This window comes from Astatotilapia calliptera, chromosome 7 (assembly GCF_900246225.1).
Source record: "Astatotilapia calliptera chromosome 7, fAstCal1.2, whole genome shotgun sequence".
In the NCBI taxonomy this organism is placed as follows: Eukaryota; Metazoa; Chordata; class Actinopteri; order Cichliformes; family Cichlidae; genus Astatotilapia; species Astatotilapia calliptera.
This window is the reverse complement of record NC_039308.1, coordinates 19,281,083-19,298,609: the sequence shown is the minus strand read 5'-3', so window position 1 is coordinate 19,298,609 and position 17,527 is coordinate 19,281,083. Positions and strand designations below refer to the sequence as shown.

The window sequence follows — 17,527 nt, the reverse complement described above, 5'->3', positions numbered from 1 at the left end:
AAATAAAAACTGGAACTGCATTTTGAAGGTCAATGCAGTGTCCTGCAATTTAGGGTTTTTCATCAATGTTTACTATCTGCAGAAAGCTGTATATTATTAATGTCCAAAATTAAAAGCAGAAACAACTGAACATAATTCACTGAAGTACAGAGTGTTTCGTGTGTTGACTAATCTGCTAAACCACATAGCAGGAGGGAATTGCAAAATTGTAGTGGTGAGAGTCAAAATGCTGCTGCTGGTGGAGATGTAGCAGGTAGAGACATGTATGAGGTTCTCTAATTAGAGTCTGAAAGGCTAGTGACAGAACAGAGGATGAACAGTTCACAGAAGAAAAGCTAGAGAATGATCAGGCCTGAGGGTTTGAAGGACATGGGGCAACCATAAGGAATTAAGACGAGGAGATGCGACCATGATTTGTCTGAGTTATTAAAATTTACGTGATCCTATAAGGATAGAAAGGAGAGTAAAGACTATGAAAGCCCTGGCTGTTTCACAGTCGTCATCTCAAAGTAATAATTTCTGTATGAATCCAGGAAGAATGTCCCATCAGATCATCAGCTCAATTAATCCCAGAGGCACCCAAGGTTGGGATGTTTTTAACAGTGAAAGTGTGAAACTCTTCATCTAACCTGAAAACAGGAAGTAGACTGATTCATCACAGATCTAAACATTTTCGAGAAAAGCACAACCCCCCTACACACTGTTTCCCATGGAGTGGTGATTAGACTGGAAATCAATTTGAGGTTCCCATGGCTAAACTGACATCATTAGCTTCACTGCAGGCTGACTAATGAATAACTGCATCATTTTATGGGTAATTAATTGTGGCAACACAGCTGTACTATAAACAGATGCCAGCACATCCACACAAACACACTTTTCACATGAATCAAAGCATAGCCACCTATTGCAAAGAGATTTAAGATGTTTGTGACTGTTTGCCAGGATATTATCATGAAATCAATGATCCTGCATGTAAATTAGGTTAGCATTTCTTTCCTCCACAACTTAATGAATTGTTGCTGACATTCCAAACTATTTTTCATTGGCTAATATGACCAACAAGAAGACAGAGACACACAGGAGAAGAACAACAAACACACTTTTAGTTGTTTGATTTATTTGTGGCTTGTTTATCAGATCAGAATGATGGTAAATACATACAGTTAATGCACTTGGATTCATTTAACACAAGCAGCTAAACCATTATTCTTATCACTGATTCTACAGTATCGCACGTTTTAACAACAGCAGTTGGTGGATGGGATAATGTTCTGAAATATAGCTTGACGTTTACGTAGAAGTGCAGAACAGTAGTAAACAGGACAGTTTCACTCTTGTACTTGGTACAAACTGAGGTTTCAGATTTCATGTTCAGAGAAAATGCACTATATTCACTTCTTAATTTAAATTACTCCATCATTAGTCATAGATATCTTAATTTTTTACAGGTCAACACAAATAGCGCACTCAGACACTGGTTTGCCATGTTATGATGAAAGGCTGATCCACATAAACATCCTTTGAAGTCGCATCAATAATCAGCTCCTATAAGAAGAGGCAGAGAAAACAGAGGGCGACTTAATCCTTTCGTTCATTTAACGTGGCCTGTTCTTCGTTATTTGTGAGCTGTATAATATTAATGATAATAATAACGCTCTTTAATTATTTACATTTAAATAGAGAAACCTACAGTGTTTAGATGTGTATAACAAAAATGAGCATCCCACAAATGCACTGACCTGGGAGTCAACGTTGTGCTCTGGGGTGAGATTATGTGCCACTCCAGCTACAGTCAGGGTAACCTTTGTGATCTTAGTACTGCCTGCACCCCAAACCTTCACGACGCCCAGCTTCAGCCGATCACCAGCAGTAAGACCATTGTGGGTCACCTGACTGGACAAGGTGTTCTAAATGAGAGGGTTGGAGACAAGGAGGAGGGTTAATGAAAACCAAATACATCCAGTGCAAATGATTACATATTTGATCTGTATCACTGATAAACAAAATAATAATAATAATAAATTCCACCAGCTATCAGTTTTACAGGATTGCGGTAATTGTATGACATGTTGGACAACAATCGGCACTGGAAGACACTTTAAGCCCTTTGGTGTATCTACAGATACTAAATCTACTCTGAGATCATGTCCAAGTTTTTCAGGTTTGTGAAAGAAATGCTTTGAGCTTGTCTGACTGCTAAACATGAACTTTTGCAGAAACCTTCCAACAAAACTGGTGGTGACTACATTGTGGCTTTTATTGTTTTATTTAACTAAATGGTGTCGAGGAAGAAGAAACACAACATTTCATTCTCTTCTGACTAAGCATGTTCATTTTAAGCCACAAAAATTTAAGCACAAAATACCTTTGCTCTTGAGTAATTTGAAAGCATCTACTGAGTTATCATTTTTTTACTATAATGGTCACTTATCTGCTTTGACATAATTAAAATTATGTGTTAATATTATATCATTAAAGCACTAAAACATTTTTCTTTTCCCTTTTCTTTTCTATTTTTTAATACCGGTGTCAAAATATTTTCTAAAGTTAGAAATTTATCTGAAGAAAAACATATTTCAAACCACCAACTGCTAACAGTTAGCCTTTGACATCCACTTAATTTGGCCATTTTGAATGCTAAAGCATGCATTTACAGTAATAATGACAATGAAAAAAAAACACGATACGTAGTTGGCTCTTGAACTCACCGACTGTGCTGAAAATGAGATCAGAAGATATTTGTTGGTCTCCACCGTGTCTGAGGAGAGAAAATACGTGAATAAGTGAACATGGAACTGGTTGGATGAATGACACCATGACCAGGTAAGCAAGTAATGCATTGAGAAAAGAAAATAAGACAGCTAGAAAATCACCATTCGTTATCAGGACTGGGGATTAAAAGAGTAGCTCTAAATTTTAATAGCAGTCCAAAGGAATGTTTGTTGAAGTATTTCAATTTAAGCAGACGGACTGACAAAGCAGCATTGCCTTTCATTAAAAGAAAAACACAACAAAGAGCTGGCAAGATGTTTATCTACTGACTAACAGGATTACTAAAATGTTAAAATAAAATAGCACTGTGTTTTGTGTGTTTGTGTGTATATGCATGTGTGAATAATCACTCTATAAACACATACATTAAATGTCAAACCCCATGCTATTCGGTGTGTTGATAGGTGTAGGTGTTTAAGAGGGACCTTTCACTTACCAATTCCCTCGCCATCATCCCAGAATAAAGATCCTTCAGCGGTGCCGCTGTCACTCAGAGGGACGATCAGTCCTAGAGGATTCTTCCGGCTAAAAAAAAAAAGCAGTGGAAATGTTTGTAGCAGATATCTAAAGGACACCGTCTGTTTAAACCTGATGCTGAGAACAAACAGGGGCCTGATCTCCTTACTGTTGAAAATGATCATCACCTGAGTGTCCCACCTCTCATTCCCACTCACACTTAAAAACATTCAAACACACAAGCAATATGTGTTTCTCTCTCACTAACCGACAAACAAGCACACAGGTCACGCTACACACAGGATGCAGACCTGTAGCTAACTGTATGGGGCATAATGTGTGCTCACCTGTAGTATGTAGTGTTCTCGGGCTTCTGCCAGGGTAAGATGTATCCTCCTCTGATGTGCAGGTTAATATGGTCCAAGGGTGTCGGCATGTTAATCATTTGGCCACGCACTCCAACATCTCCGGCCTGATGAAAGAAATGATTGAATGCTATTAAAGTACTAGAGGCACAGGTAGAGTGTGAAGGCATCTTTTAATCAACAGAATTATGCAAATGCAGTGATAACAAATATTTGCTTTTAAATGTTATTTAACAAATTTCCCACGTGTGGGACTAATAAAGGTTATCTTATCTTATCTTATCTTATTGCTATAGACAAATACTTACTGTGTGGTAGTCATACCAGCGTGCGTTGGGAAGATAGCCATTCACATTTGTGACTCCCTGAAATCAGTCGCATATAAAAACAATCAATCCCAACACTAATGGTGTAGACATTTAAAAGAAAAAGGGGAAAAAAATGTGTGTGTATGTGTGTGTGTGTGTGCGTGTATGTGCGTGTATGTGCGTGTGCGTGTGTGTGTTTGTGTGTGTGTGTGTGCATGTGTGTGTGTGTTACAGCATACCGGGTCAAGTGCGGGGCTGATAAGTAGGGCAGGTCCCCAAAGAAACTGTTTGTAGATTTCCCATGTAGATTTGTCGTCCACAAACCTGCGATACAGCAGCACAGACGCCATTAAACCTCAGTATTCAAGCACTCATTCAGGATTCAGTGGCTTCCAGATGAAAGCCAATTAAACTCAGCCAGCCAGCTCCTTAAATACCAGCTGCAACTTTTTAAGAGTCACTTAAATTGATCTTGTTTTTCAAAGAGTTTCACGTGTTCATGTTTGGAAGTTGCCAAGTGTAGCTAATCATCTCACATGCAGTGCCTTGCTCAGAGAGCTTTTGAAATGCCGATATGAAAGAAGTGCAATTGTCAAGAAAAACTATTCTAACTTTCTTACCAGTTCTAGTTATTCTCATGAGCAAATTACTTAAACTCCATACAAAAGTCATGGGTAACCAAAGTGAGTTTTATCTACCACTTTAACTGAACATCTGCAGCCAGTCAGAGATGTTTTGTTAGTAGTGTTTGTGTATTTGTGTGTGTTGTGATCTAAGCTTACTCGTGCAAAAGTGGTCTGATCACTGTGTTTCCTTTTGTATGTGCCTCATACATCAGCGTGTACAAATAGGGCAGGAGGGTGTAACGGATGTTCAGGACATCCCGGCTTGCTTCGGCGAATGGTTTATCCCAAGCAACAGGATCTTGTCTCTAAAAGAAAAAAATGTAAACACATTATTATTTAAAAGTTTCAAAATTTCAGCTTCAAAAAAAGCAAAGTTCATGAGTAAAAGCACCATTTTCATGGCACTGTTCATGACACTAGACAAACAACTAATTCCCAGATTGGTGTAAAAATAAATTAATTCTATAGATAATGAAATAATTCAATTGTTGGCACTGAATCCAAGAGCAAAAATACATTTTAAAACCTTTAGATTTTAAGATCCAATGATGGTTTAGTAATTTAAGTCAGACTGCACAAATATAAACCTGAAAAAGTCAAATAAGCTGATTTTAAAATTCACAATCCAATCCATCTCTATGGATGCATATTTAACCCACTCACCGGGTTGCCCTTGCCATTGTGGTTGCGTGAGTATGGATAGAAAGCACCCAGCTGCATCCAACGGAGACACATCTCATAGTCAGGTTTATTAAAGAACCCGCAAATGTCTGCCCCGGTCTGAAAGAGAGAGTCAAACCCAAAGTCTTTTGTATTTTTAAGCATCATGTTGAATCAAATCACACATTGCATTTCAAGATGTAAATAATGAAACTCAATTTAAGCTACTGTATGTTATTTAGTAAGTACAAGATCACTCAGAGGGTCAAAGCCAGGAGAGATGATGATACTTACGTAAGGGATTCCAAAGAGACTGAACTCCATCATACCTGTAGAGCAAAGAAACATTGGAAATTATGTAAACTGATTAGAGTTTTTGCTTCATTTTAGGGGTTTGGGATCATGTTAACCTATGTGTTAAAGACAAAATATATATTTTCAAAACACAATTACGAACAGCACGTTTTATGCAGAAGAGTAAAATTAAAAATAAATGTGTATGTGTACCAATAATGGATTTGTAAAGCTGGTCCCAGCTGGCATTGTTGTCTCCGAGCCAATGTCCAGCCCATTTTCCACTAGAGGGGTAGGTGGACCTGGTGACCACTATGCCTCTTTTACCAGTCACGTCCAGAAGGGCACTGTGCAAAGGAGAAGGACAAGCATATTTGCCTTACACATGCAAATAACACACGTGCGCATACATAGCCGAGCAATTAGAATAACATAAAAGTGTCGTCTTTCTTTTAAAGCAGTTATTCATTTATTATAGAAATGAATTATCCAAGGTGCTATTTTTTAAATTAAATTAAGCTAAAGCAACTGAGCTAACAGCCTGAGCGTCCGCGTATCCTTTTCTGCAGCTAATTCTTCTCTGCGGTGAGAAAAGTGTTTCACTTCATGGACAAATGTATTTTCACATTGTTAAGTTAAATAAACATGCTGAAAGATATGAATTTTCAGTCTTACATTTACATTATTTTTATTCACCTATATGCATATGGACTTTATTCCAATTATGGATTTAGATTATGATGACAATTTTGTCTGCTTCAACATATTAAAACAGATCTCTGGCATGATTTGCATTACTCAGATGAAATATCCTGGATGCTTAATATGTAAAAAAATAAATAAATAAATAAAAAAGAGCGCTTGACCTTTTATGGTTAATTGCTTTTCTTAAATACAAAACAATAACAGCACCTGCACAGATACTGATGTCAGCAGGAAAGAAAACAATAACGCACAAAAACACGCATACAGACTTGCAACGACACACACACATGAACCGGCACATATATAAACGCATATTCACTTACTCATAGGTTGGCTTGGTGTGCGACCATCCGTACAGGTTATGGACATCATAGTGTCTGACTCTCGTTCCATCACTGAGTATCTGTTCACTGTTCATGCACAGAGTCTTGTGGTTTAAGCCAAGATGTTTGGACTCCAAGGCTGCAAAATGCAGGCACATGTAGATAAACATAATGAGTTTAATAACCTAATTATTCTTATTATTGTAATCTAATTAGGGTGAACAAAGACAACATTCAGCCTTACGTGGCATATATGGTGGGTTCTCTAGTTTTGGATCACCAAGACATTTCCCATCAACTGTGCCGTGGACAAAACTGGCAGGTTCATTCATGTCCTGCATGGAAAGGTAAAGTCCAGATGATGAGAGTGAAAAGGACATCTGGTATAAAGGTGCCTTTGTTACATTTTCTACTTCTGGACACTCACGATCCAAAGGCCATCAAACTTCATCGTTTTCTCGTAGAATTCTTTGATTTCTTGGTGCCACCACTGTGCTGTTTCTGGCCGGAAGAAGTCTGGGAATGCAGTGTATGACCTGTAGAGCTGGAGGTGAGAAGTCTTAAGTTTAGGCACATATTAAATATATCTGAGGTGGTGAGGTGAATGGATATTATTGTACCTGTACTTGGGTATCCCAGTCCAGATTCTCATCTACTGTAACGTTGGGATAATCAGGCCAGACCTGTAGAAGAAAGCCACAAAAAAGCCACAGAGTTTAAATGCTTTATTTTACAGTACATACTGAGCTACACACATGTTGTCCAACCTCATGTAACCTTTCATTCCTTCTTACCTTGCCCCACACAATTCCATCACTGATGTGTTTGGGCCACTTGATGAAAACATCTGCTGCTTTGCCTCTCGCAAAGGCTGGGTAGGGCTGGGTCTCATTGCCTGAGATAGCGGGATCCTGGAAATAAATATGCACAAGTCTTGTGTGTCCAGTGGTAGACAGTGGCTACTTTTTCAATAACATTTATCCTTTGCAGATATAAATGACTACCATCACATTCAAACATCTTTTTTTCTTCCCTGTGGTTACTAATATGTCATTACCAGGATGAAGATGAATCTCATGCCCTCTTTTCTCATGCTGTCAACGAGTGCAGGCAGTCCTTTAAACTCTGAGTCCAGGACAAAGTCCAGCTGACGCTCCATGTAGTCAATGTCTGCATACTGCACATCCTGGAACAGACAGCAATTCAAGCTCAAATGAACAGATGTTTAACTAACTTTGAACAGCCTGCCACATGTTCACCTGAATGCACTTTATATAGTGAGTGGATACAGTTAACTTTTATTTAAAGTTGTTTTGTTTGTTTGTTTTTTAAATAAACCCATTACTAAAGCACTAAACAGCTAAATCACGTTTTAAAATGAAAACAGGAATAGTATTTAAATTATAAATCATTTGCTAACAAGGCATCATTAGCTGGGTTTTAATTAATAAATATGTCATAACAAATAATGGTTCCTTTAGACGAATGTTTAAAGAATTGAATTATTAAACTTTGTGCAGACTTTCTCTCTTTTTCACAAGCATTCATAAATTAAATGTCTTTTATTTAAATAAACAAATATCATAGGTGTGCACACTTGCTCCATCGCTGAATAATATATTCTGCCACAGAACTGCAGAAAGTACAAACATCCTGTCTCCATGAACTTACATAGGGTATAGCAGCTGCCCTCATGTCTTTGTATAAGTCTGCTATTTCCTTGTCATTGGCGTAACCATAGCGACAGAGTTGGAACCCAAGAGACCAATAGGCAGGTAGAACAGGTCGTCCAATCAACTGTTAAGAAGAAAAACAAACAAGGATGTCAAAAAGTGTTAAGCACAGGGAAAAAGGTGTTATGTGGGATTGGCTAAATAAGAGTGCACAATGAAGCAAAAAAGTAAGGTGCTGTATTTTATCAACAGCTGCCCAGAGTCAGGGCCCTGTAAATTACATCTAGCCTATTTGGAACCCAAAAAGGAAAGCTGGCAAAAATGCTGACTGTGAACGGTTCTCAAAAAACACGATTAGGATCTGAGAGCAAATTAATAAAACATATAAAAATGTAAGCTTAGACTACGTGTGAATTTGATTTAAGGTGAGCAAATACAAATAGGTATCCTGTTTCATATATTAGTAATTGCAGAACAATAGAAAATTGTTTGCAACCAACAGGAACTTTTTATTTGAAGCATACCCTGCTCTGGTTAGTTCTACGACACAAGTTACCATGACGATATACCCCACAAACTACATAGACGCAAACAAACCAGAAGTCCAGAAGACGTACCTCAGTGTACTCCTGCACCACCATCTCGGGCGTAGGTCCCAGGACCATGTAGAAATCCAGGATGCCACCCAGAGTTCGGTAGGTTAAAGCTGGATCAGGTAGGAAGGTCACATCTACAAAACAAAGCAAAAAAGACATTTACGTGACATTTTCATTACTTTCAAATGTACATTAAATTTACAGTAGGAATTACTATCCTCGCAAGAAATGTATGGATATAACAGTATGTGTAATGCACGTTCATCTGTTTATGTTTCATGGGATGAAAACAAAGGACACAAAAGCAGGGGTGTGCTTATTTTGTGATGCTGGTCATGCAAATATCTCCCCATCAGAGGAACATGTGCGCATGTGTGATTATGTGTAGATGCAAAAGTGGACCAGCAATAGTGTTTATTCATCAGTTCCAACGTGATGTGTGTGTATTTCGCTTACCCATTGCATTGCTGTTTAGCAGCAGCACACCGTGAGCATCAGCTGTGTTCTCAAGGCCCATGTAGAAAGGATGGACTCCATAGCAATTCATCTTGTACTGCAGCAGAGACACACAAAAGGTGAGCATCAAGTGTGGACCATGTTTAACATGTACTATAGCACGCCCCTCCCCTGTTTTATTTCCCTTAACAGTTGTCTGAACCCTGTGGAGCTATTTTTTAAGCTTAGCAACTACCCATGATAATGTCAAGGACATAAAGTGATGGTGTCATGGTGAACTCTCATGTCAACAGAATCTCATCAAAGTATCATGAATGGGCTTTAAATTCTCTGGCAGGTTCTTTACAAGTCATCTCTATAGCCTCTACAGCTCGTGCTGCTAAAGATATTTAGTGCAGGGTGCTCTTGTATACAGCAAGCATGAAACCAGTTTTGATGAAACACACTAATGCCTAAATAATCTATACCTTTCAACCATTCCTTCAGGGAAGTTATGCTTTAATCTCTGCATCAAGAGTAGAAATAACAACTAAATATTGTCAAATAGAGAGTAGCACTCGTTTTTTTACATTGTTTGCAGATACATATACACATGTGCGATGTTACAGTATGCGTGTTAGTGTGATACTTACACCAGGAGGCTGGTCCTTGGCAAACATGCCCCAGGTGTGATAGTTGAGATCGTGCTTGTAGGTGAGATGCTCTGTTTCCCCAAAACCATAAACATACTGAGATGGCAGCTTAGTTGACACTTGGATGAACATGTCTGAGAAGGTAAAGCCTGGCACAGATGAATCCCAGCTAAGAAATGCAACAGAGGAGTGAGGGAGAGAGAGGGAGGGAGTTAATTGCGATATGTTTGACATATCTACAAAATAATTTCATCCTTTCTCCCTATCTTTGCTTTATTTAACTAGAGAAGTTTAAATTCTCTGTAAGTGAGTACTAAAAATAAGCAGTAGGAAGAATATTTTGAAATCACTGTGTGAAAGGTCAAAAAATCAATAAAATCAACAATTAATTCACAGCATGCCAACTTCCAACTTTTTTGGAAATGCAAGCCAAGATACTCACATTACGGTTCCTGTGCTTTTCCTAATGACCTGGATGCCGAATGGTTCGTTCACAATGACCACCTTGTAAAGTCTCTTGTTCTCATCAGTCTCAGGAGTGGCAGGAAGTGACAATCCCACTGGTACCTCATAGCGCTTTGTGTTTGGGTCAAAGATCTGAATGCGGAGGAATTGTTATTGCATTAGCATATAGGTAGAATCAATACAGATGCACCATTGGCTGAACAAAAAAATAAATGAGCAAAATCAGACCTTGAACTGCAGCATTTCACCGGTGTGATAATTAATCTCAACACGGAGTGTGTCAATATCCCGTGACTGTGGACGACCGCTGCTCCTGTACTTCCTGTTCCTAGTGATGTCAAGTGTCATGCCCGAGCTTCTTTCCCGTACTGACGTGACAGTGTAACCATAGTCTTGAGGATAGATGCACCATGGGCCTTGTCCACTTGTAATTGGCTACGTAGGGAAATAAAAGAAAGCATAGAGATTTTAAATATGTGCAACTTTGTTTCTAAAATCGCTGGGAGACTCTACAAAATTAACAAATTTAAAGCAATAGTCACAAAAGCAACACATCAAAGGCTTAAATAGAAACGTTATCTTATTTTTAATAACCCCAACCGGTTCTGGTTCTGCTGGAGGTTTCTTCCTGTTAAAAGGGAGTTTTTCCTTCCCACTCTCGCCAAATAGCTTGTTCATAGGGGGTCATATGACTTTGGGGTTTGTCTTGGTTTGTAATATTGTAGGGTCTATCTTACAATATAAAGTGCCTTGAGGCGACTGTTGTTGTGATTTGGCGCTGTTTAAATAAAACTGAATTGAATTGAATTGAATATGCACCCATCTCACTCCAGTCATGATTGGTGCTTCTACCTGTTCATACCTGATACCTGATTCTGACACTATGGCAGTAAGAACAGGTGTCATGCACCATAAACAGTTCAGATCAAAGCTTAGAATTTTTTTTATTTTGAATTAATAACAGGATTCAAAAAGGATTACTTGCTTAATAAATTATTTAGAAAAAGTTTATACTTCGTTGTCATATGCACCTATCTTGTGTTTTAGAAAAACACATGTGTATGTGAGCATATGACCATTTTTTACTTACATCCCAGATGCAGCCTCTGGCCTCGCAGTTAGCCTGATCCGCATGTTCCTCTGGATGGCAGTCGATGCGTATCACTTCCCACTCCAACACGTAGGTCTCCCCGAGGGTCAGTCTGAGGTCACGCAGGAACAGCACCTGAAGTTTAAGGGAGGAAAATGTTTTTGCGGTGATCCTTTCTGAGCTGTCTCTGAATTCAAATTTCCCCATGCTAGTGAGCTCAAAACCTGCTTCCTCAAGATAGAATGTGGGCTTGATGATGGATGTCCTCTCATTTCAGAATTATTTGTAATGTTTCTAAATTAGTTGTTCCTACAGCAATTAATAATTATTCTTACAATAATATTGTAAATCTTTTTTTACTTTTGCCTCTGCATTGATCATCTGATGCTCAACTGGAGATAAAAATAAATGTGTGGCGTTTTAAAATATACATTCTGCTGACACGTGAGTAACAGTAACATGGTGTTAGCATTGCTAGCACTATTACACCATGTGTTTTGTACATTAACTTTTTTTGCGAACATAATTTCCTTCGATATGAAAAAAACAGTAATGTTGTTTTTATTTTACATTTATTTTGTACGTAATCATGTCGATGCACATTCATGTGTTTACCTTCTTGTCTCCATCGTGGTGGATGTTGCTGGGTTCTAATGTGGTAGTAGAGTTTGTGGTGCCAACATGAGTCACAGAGATGGACACGGGAGGAACGGGTATCCCAAGGATAGTGATGTTGTCAAACTTCAGGTTGTTCGGATCATTGTAACCAGCATGGGTCACCTGCATAGTCAGAACTCCCTGCAAGGCAGCAGATACATAATCACACGATCTGACTTTCTACACATTATCCCAGATTTAAGAGATACAGCATTTATTTTCACTGTTGCCTTCGAGTAATGTTAACATATGAGAAATGCACATTATGGACAGGAAAAGCTAAAATTCTCATGTGGTTTGGAACTTTGAACTTTAGCGCAGATTGAAAGGAACATGTCGACTGGATTTGAAAAAGTGCTGCATGGTTTTGTGAGGTGAACTCACCTGCTTAAGAGAGAACTTGTAGTGGATGTAGTTGCCATTCTCAATTGTATCTGTAAAGAGAAGGATGTGCAGATCTTTGTCTGAGTAGATGAACACGAGTGATTCACAGGTACATAGCAAAGTGGCTCACTTCTACTTGTTAATGTAAGTGAGCCAACTGAAAGTGATTTCAGAGTCACATCAATTAATTAACTTTTTTGCTAAAAAAAACAAACAACCAAACTTGTAGTGCCCCAGATACAACACATTTGCAAACAAAAAGGCAAAAGATGAGAAAAGAGATAATACCTCTGGAATCTCCATCATCCCAAAATAGTTCCCCATCTGCATTGCCGTTGTCATCAGGAGCAATGAGCAAACCCATTGGGTTACGCCGACTAGTTAAATATACAGAAACAAATGTAAAATTACAAACATATGAATAAATGAACAAATCCATCCAATGAATATAGTCCAATAAAATGAAAGAATTGTGCAGTATAAAATTATGCGCACATTTGTGTGTGTGTGTGTGTGTGTGTGTGTGTGTGTGTGTGTGTGTGTGTGTGTGTGTGTGTGTGTGTGTGTGTGTGTATACCTGTATGTGGTAGTGACATCAGGTTCCTGTGTGGGGAGGATAGCTCCACCTCTGATGTGTAATCCGAGCTTGTCAGCTGGTAGATACATTTCCATGTGTGTTTTTCGGACTGTTAGCTTTTGCATCTGATCAGAAGGACAGAAGAATAAAATATTATATCCCTAACTTTCCTCTTGTGTGCTAAATAATCCATGCAATTAACTTTTCATTTTTAGATATGGATTTTTAATTGTGTTTTAGTTCAGTTTCAATTTAATCAGGGTGCCCTGATCCCTCAAATCTGTTAGTCATCATTAGTAATTGTTATTTAAACTCCAGTTTAAAACTAGAAGGGGCGTATCAACTAAAAAAAGGACATAATAATTAAATATGTCCTTTATAGCACACTATAATTAGTAAAAGACTTATGATTTGTAGAGTAGCTGTTCCATTTTGTACAAGTGGACTAAGCACTAATATATGACTTCCTTACATTATGTTGAATAACACTGGACCTCATTATATATCAGTCAACTTTTAAACCTGTGTCTTACCTTAGACGACAGGCTTCATGACATTTGGGTGTTAAAATGGTTTTCAAAATATTATAAAGATAAACTTCACATTGCTCTCTTTGTTTTGTTTTGTCTTTCTATCCTCCATTCATTTCTTTATTGGCCCACAATCAACCACAGTTGATATCTAATCACTTGAAGACAACATGCTCACAGCAGCCTAATCTTCATCTTCCTTTCTACTTGTCCTGTTTTTCTCTCTTGTTTCTGGTTTTTGCTGTCTTTGTGTTGTGCTGTCCAACGTTTGCCCTTTCTTTTCATTCCACTGCTTATCGATTTGTTTTTGCAGTATTTCTTTGCTCTGTAGCTTGTTTTTCATGGTCACTTTCACTGCATCATTACTCCTCCACTCTTCTATACTCCTACCCAGATAATAACGGGGGACTAACCAGGACAAGGGTCCAGCAGCATGACAGCCAGCGTAATCATTCATCTGATCGGTGGATGCTTTCCATCACCGCCATGGTGCCTAAATAAGGTCCCAAAGGAACTTAACACCTCTTTTATCTTTCTGTCTCTTTCTTCTCTTCTCCTTGTCCTCTTTCTTGCTCTTTGTTCTCACTCCCACTCTGTCTTATCGCCTTAGTCTCACGATCTCAAACAAAGAACTTTCATGTGAAACATGTTTTTGTCACAGTGTAACATGATGCTCCATCTATCTGATCTCTTTCTTTTTTAATCTATTTTCTTATATACCTATTGTGCTAATTCAGCTCAATGGGATTTTTAAGGCAGTTGTTTTTTGTTCAGATTATATTGAAGATATTATTTTAACTCGATAACTGGGTTTGCTACATTTTAACAGCTGCTCATACTTTACTGTCTGATTTATGGCAATTGTACCTAAAAACAGTTACTTTTGGAAGTGCACTTAGCTTGGACAACTTCCTGAAAACAGCAAGAATTTGACCTGAAAGTAGTGCAGTGTCCAAATTGAATTAATTATACAACTGCTTTTTTTTTCTATAGATCTATCAAGACAATCACACTAAAGGAAATAGTCGTGCTTTATGGAAAACATTTTAATCAACCAGAACATGTTCTTACCGACTCATAGTCATACCACAGAGCATCTGGTACATATCCCCACACCATGTCTACGCCCTGAACAACACAAGAGCAAAAGGCGTCTTTAGCCATTTTCACATTTTCATAATTTTATATATCTAAATACAGAAAGAGCAAGAAGGAAAAGAAGAAAACAGATGAGTAGGGGAGTGTGTTTGTGTGTGTTCACTTACAGGATCCAGTACAGGTGTGATGAGCAGGTGTTTTCCCCAAAGGAACTGGCGATCCACTGTCCAGGTTTCACTATCAGAGTAGAATCTACGACGAGGAGGAATACAAGTGAAATTAGATATCTGTCATCATGTCGTGACTGACTAAAATATATTTTAGATTAAGGTCTATATGTTTAATGTTCCACTGTTTAATGCCAACTTTTAAAAAAAAAAAAAAGCTTCATATTGTTTATATATTGTTACTGTTTCTGTGTCTTTATTTGCTGATTATACCTTCTTTTTAATTTGTCTGTGTTTTTCAGTTTAGGCCTCATAGCTTAGCTGTCCTTACATCGGCTAATCATGCCAGTTTTCCATCATGCTTTACAATGATTGAATCATTGGAGTAATCTCCAATCATTTTTTCACTTCTATGTCACAATCACTTTTATCTCATTATTATCGTTATTTTTCCTTTTGTTATTTGGTACTAAATTGATTTAAGACAATATGCTGAGTGACTTACTCATGCATGACGGGACGTACAACAGTCTCCCCCGTGGTGTGGGCTTTGTAGAACATTGTGTAGAGGTAAGGCAGAAGTGTGTAACGTATCGTCAGGTAATGTTTAGAACTCGCCACCAGTACTGAGTCAGCGCCATATGAAGCTGGATCCTGAGGCTGGAGACAGAAAGACGGATTAAAGGGATGAGGCTAATAAGGAACAGGTAATGGGAAAAGAAAATAAAGATTTGTGGGGGGGTTTACTGATAAACTAATGGAAAAGTGATCAAACAGCAAAGGGGCGAGGGAAGTAAAAAACTAGAGGATTTTAGAAGGACTAGAGAATTAGAAGAATCGAGTGGCAATAAAGCTGTCAAAAGGATGGGTGAGGTAGTGCAAACAAATACACATTAGGCCTGTTCATAATGAATAATCACAAAATTACTTTTACATTACGCTTTTTAATTACTTTTTACATTTGAGCGATCCAGAGGTAAAGTTCGTAAAGACAGCTAGTAAATGAAAACAAATTATGCGTGATGCTAGTTCAGTGACAGTGGTGAGGGCAGGCTGTGGTCCTTAATCTGATCTGGGTGATTTTTTAATCCCATAACTCGTTTGTGCGTCTGTGTATGTGTTGGAACTAGCTGTATGGGATGTGATGAGTGCCATGAGTAGGGCAAAGCAAAGGTCACACTTCAGCTGTCTCTCCCCAGCTATGCAAAGCTTTTAACTGCTCGGGCTCTACAGCACCTATAAAGTGTTATGAAATGAAATGAAGTGTATACCCTGCAGCACTTTAGACCAAACAGGCAAAAAGTGACATCTGATATAAGACTTGTGACAGAAAAAGCTGCCTTTAGAGTACCTTGTAGCCCTCAGCGTTGTGGTTCCGACTGAAGGGATAGAAAGCGCCGACCTGCATCCAGCGACGGCACAACTCTTCAGGGGAGTCGTCAAAGAAACCACAGATGTCGGCTCCGATCTGAAACACATTTCCATCGACGTTTAGCCAAAACCAGCTAATTTAAGTGTATCTTGTTGTATTGGAAAAATGAAAGTTGAATAATATTTGACAAACTCCGAGAACAGGGAATGTCAAGGATTTTAGACAGATTTGATAATGAAATATTTCTAGATTATAGTAGCCAAAATGGCACCAATGTGATAACTTAGCCCCTTATTTGTCTTTTGAAATGTCTCTCTTGATCTTGGCTCAGTCCACTTGAGATTTACTGGCAGTAGCTGTTGGTTGTAATCTTTATTTACATTAATTGCACAATTGAGTCCAAAAAATAGACTGCATTCAAAGGCCACTCTGCAGAGACTGTTTGCTTTCTATTATTTACTTATTGGTCACATTTTACAGCAGGCTCAATGGGAGGGAAATGATCCAAATCCTTTTTGCCCTGTGTTCTATATGTGTCTTCTGAGAAACCTAAAAGGCAGGCTGCAGTGATACAGTCCCAATAGGAGTCCCTGGCATGTATATACAAATGCCTGATGTGCACAGCTGGGGAAGTGTGTGTGTGTACATCTGACTCACTGTTTTTCTACTGTTGTTTGAAATCTGTGAACTAGGCATATATGTGTCCGTGAAATAGTTTGTGAAACCCTCTGTTTTATTTTTTTCTTTACCTATTCTATGCATCTGCACATGTCATATGTGTGTGATAATGGTTAATGTTATTATCATACTTTTATATGTTGCTAAACATCTTTCTTTTGTTTATATTCAAAGCTTTTTGGTTAGCTAGCATTTAACATTTTTTCTGAAGGTTTGCTACTCACATAGGGTATTCCAAAGAGCCCAAACTCCAGCATGCCAGGGATAGCCCATTTCATGTCATTCCAGGTGGCAGCATTGTCGCCTAGCCAGTGACCTGAATATTTTCCCACACCTGGAAAGGAAGAGCGGGTCAGCATCATGGAGCGGTTTTCTCCAAACACACGGTCCATAGCTCTGTGGGATGGAGAGAAGAAAGAAAGGAGACAACCAGATGATACCGGATCACTAAGTTACAAAAGGACAGGGGGACAAAAAAAAGCAAAAATGCACAAGTAACAGAGAAACAGGTATCAAAAGTGGATATGAGGGGTAATACTGTACTTTTAGAGAAATGAGAATTAGGAGATGTAAAGTCTCCCCTAATCTAAAAACACTCTTTCTTGGTTTTCTTTGGTTTAGTTACTCTGAAATTTAGCCA

The 17,527-nt window shown here is 38.4% G+C and overlaps 1 protein-coding gene across 2 annotated transcripts in view; it reads right to left on the bottom strand.

Annotated features, from left to right (window-relative positions):
- Positions 1–1,100: 1,100 nt before the first annotated feature.
- The window catches only part of LOC113025646 (maltase-glucoamylase, intestinal-like), a 28,079-nt gene continuing 11,652 nt past the window's right edge, over positions 1,101–17,527 (bottom strand). For both annotated transcript variants that reach the window (XM_026173619.1, XM_026173620.1), the window contains exons 16-48: positions 17,112–17,283; positions 16,189–16,305; positions 15,343–15,497; positions 14,838–14,922; positions 14,644–14,700; positions 13,043–13,167; positions 12,754–12,842; positions 12,466–12,515; positions 12,040–12,222; positions 11,425–11,559; positions 10,563–10,769; positions 10,312–10,466; positions 9,870–10,038; positions 9,238–9,334; positions 8,803–8,915; positions 8,184–8,309; positions 7,570–7,698; positions 7,307–7,423; positions 7,133–7,195; positions 6,940–7,056; positions 6,757–6,847; positions 6,513–6,651; positions 5,698–5,831; positions 5,485–5,519; positions 5,194–5,310; positions 4,687–4,835; positions 4,144–4,228; positions 3,905–3,961; positions 3,579–3,703; positions 3,212–3,300; positions 2,712–2,761; positions 1,743–1,910; positions 1,101–1,548 (exon numbers count right to left, since the gene is read on the bottom strand). In XM_026173619.1, the coding sequence (XP_026029404.1) occupies positions 1,471–1,548; positions 1,743–1,910; positions 2,712–2,761; positions 3,212–3,300; positions 3,579–3,703; positions 3,905–3,961; positions 4,144–4,228; positions 4,687–4,835; positions 5,194–5,310; positions 5,485–5,519; positions 5,698–5,831; positions 6,513–6,651; positions 6,757–6,847; positions 6,940–7,056; positions 7,133–7,195; positions 7,307–7,423; positions 7,570–7,698; positions 8,184–8,309; positions 8,803–8,915; positions 9,238–9,334; positions 9,870–10,038; positions 10,312–10,466; positions 10,563–10,769; positions 11,425–11,559; positions 12,040–12,222; positions 12,466–12,515; positions 12,754–12,842; positions 13,043–13,167; positions 14,644–14,700; positions 14,838–14,922; positions 15,343–15,497; positions 16,189–16,305; positions 17,112–17,283 (3,778 nt within the window). In that variant the 3' untranslated portion in view covers positions 1,101–1,470. The remainder of the gene's footprint in view (positions 1,549–1,742; positions 1,911–2,711; positions 2,762–3,211; positions 3,301–3,578; positions 3,704–3,904; positions 3,962–4,143; positions 4,229–4,686; positions 4,836–5,193; positions 5,311–5,484; positions 5,520–5,697; positions 5,832–6,512; positions 6,652–6,756; positions 6,848–6,939; positions 7,057–7,132; positions 7,196–7,306; positions 7,424–7,569; positions 7,699–8,183; positions 8,310–8,802; positions 8,916–9,237; positions 9,335–9,869; positions 10,039–10,311; positions 10,467–10,562; positions 10,770–11,424; positions 11,560–12,039; positions 12,223–12,465; positions 12,516–12,753; positions 12,843–13,042; positions 13,168–14,643; positions 14,701–14,837; positions 14,923–15,342; positions 15,498–16,188; positions 16,306–17,111; positions 17,284–17,527) is intronic.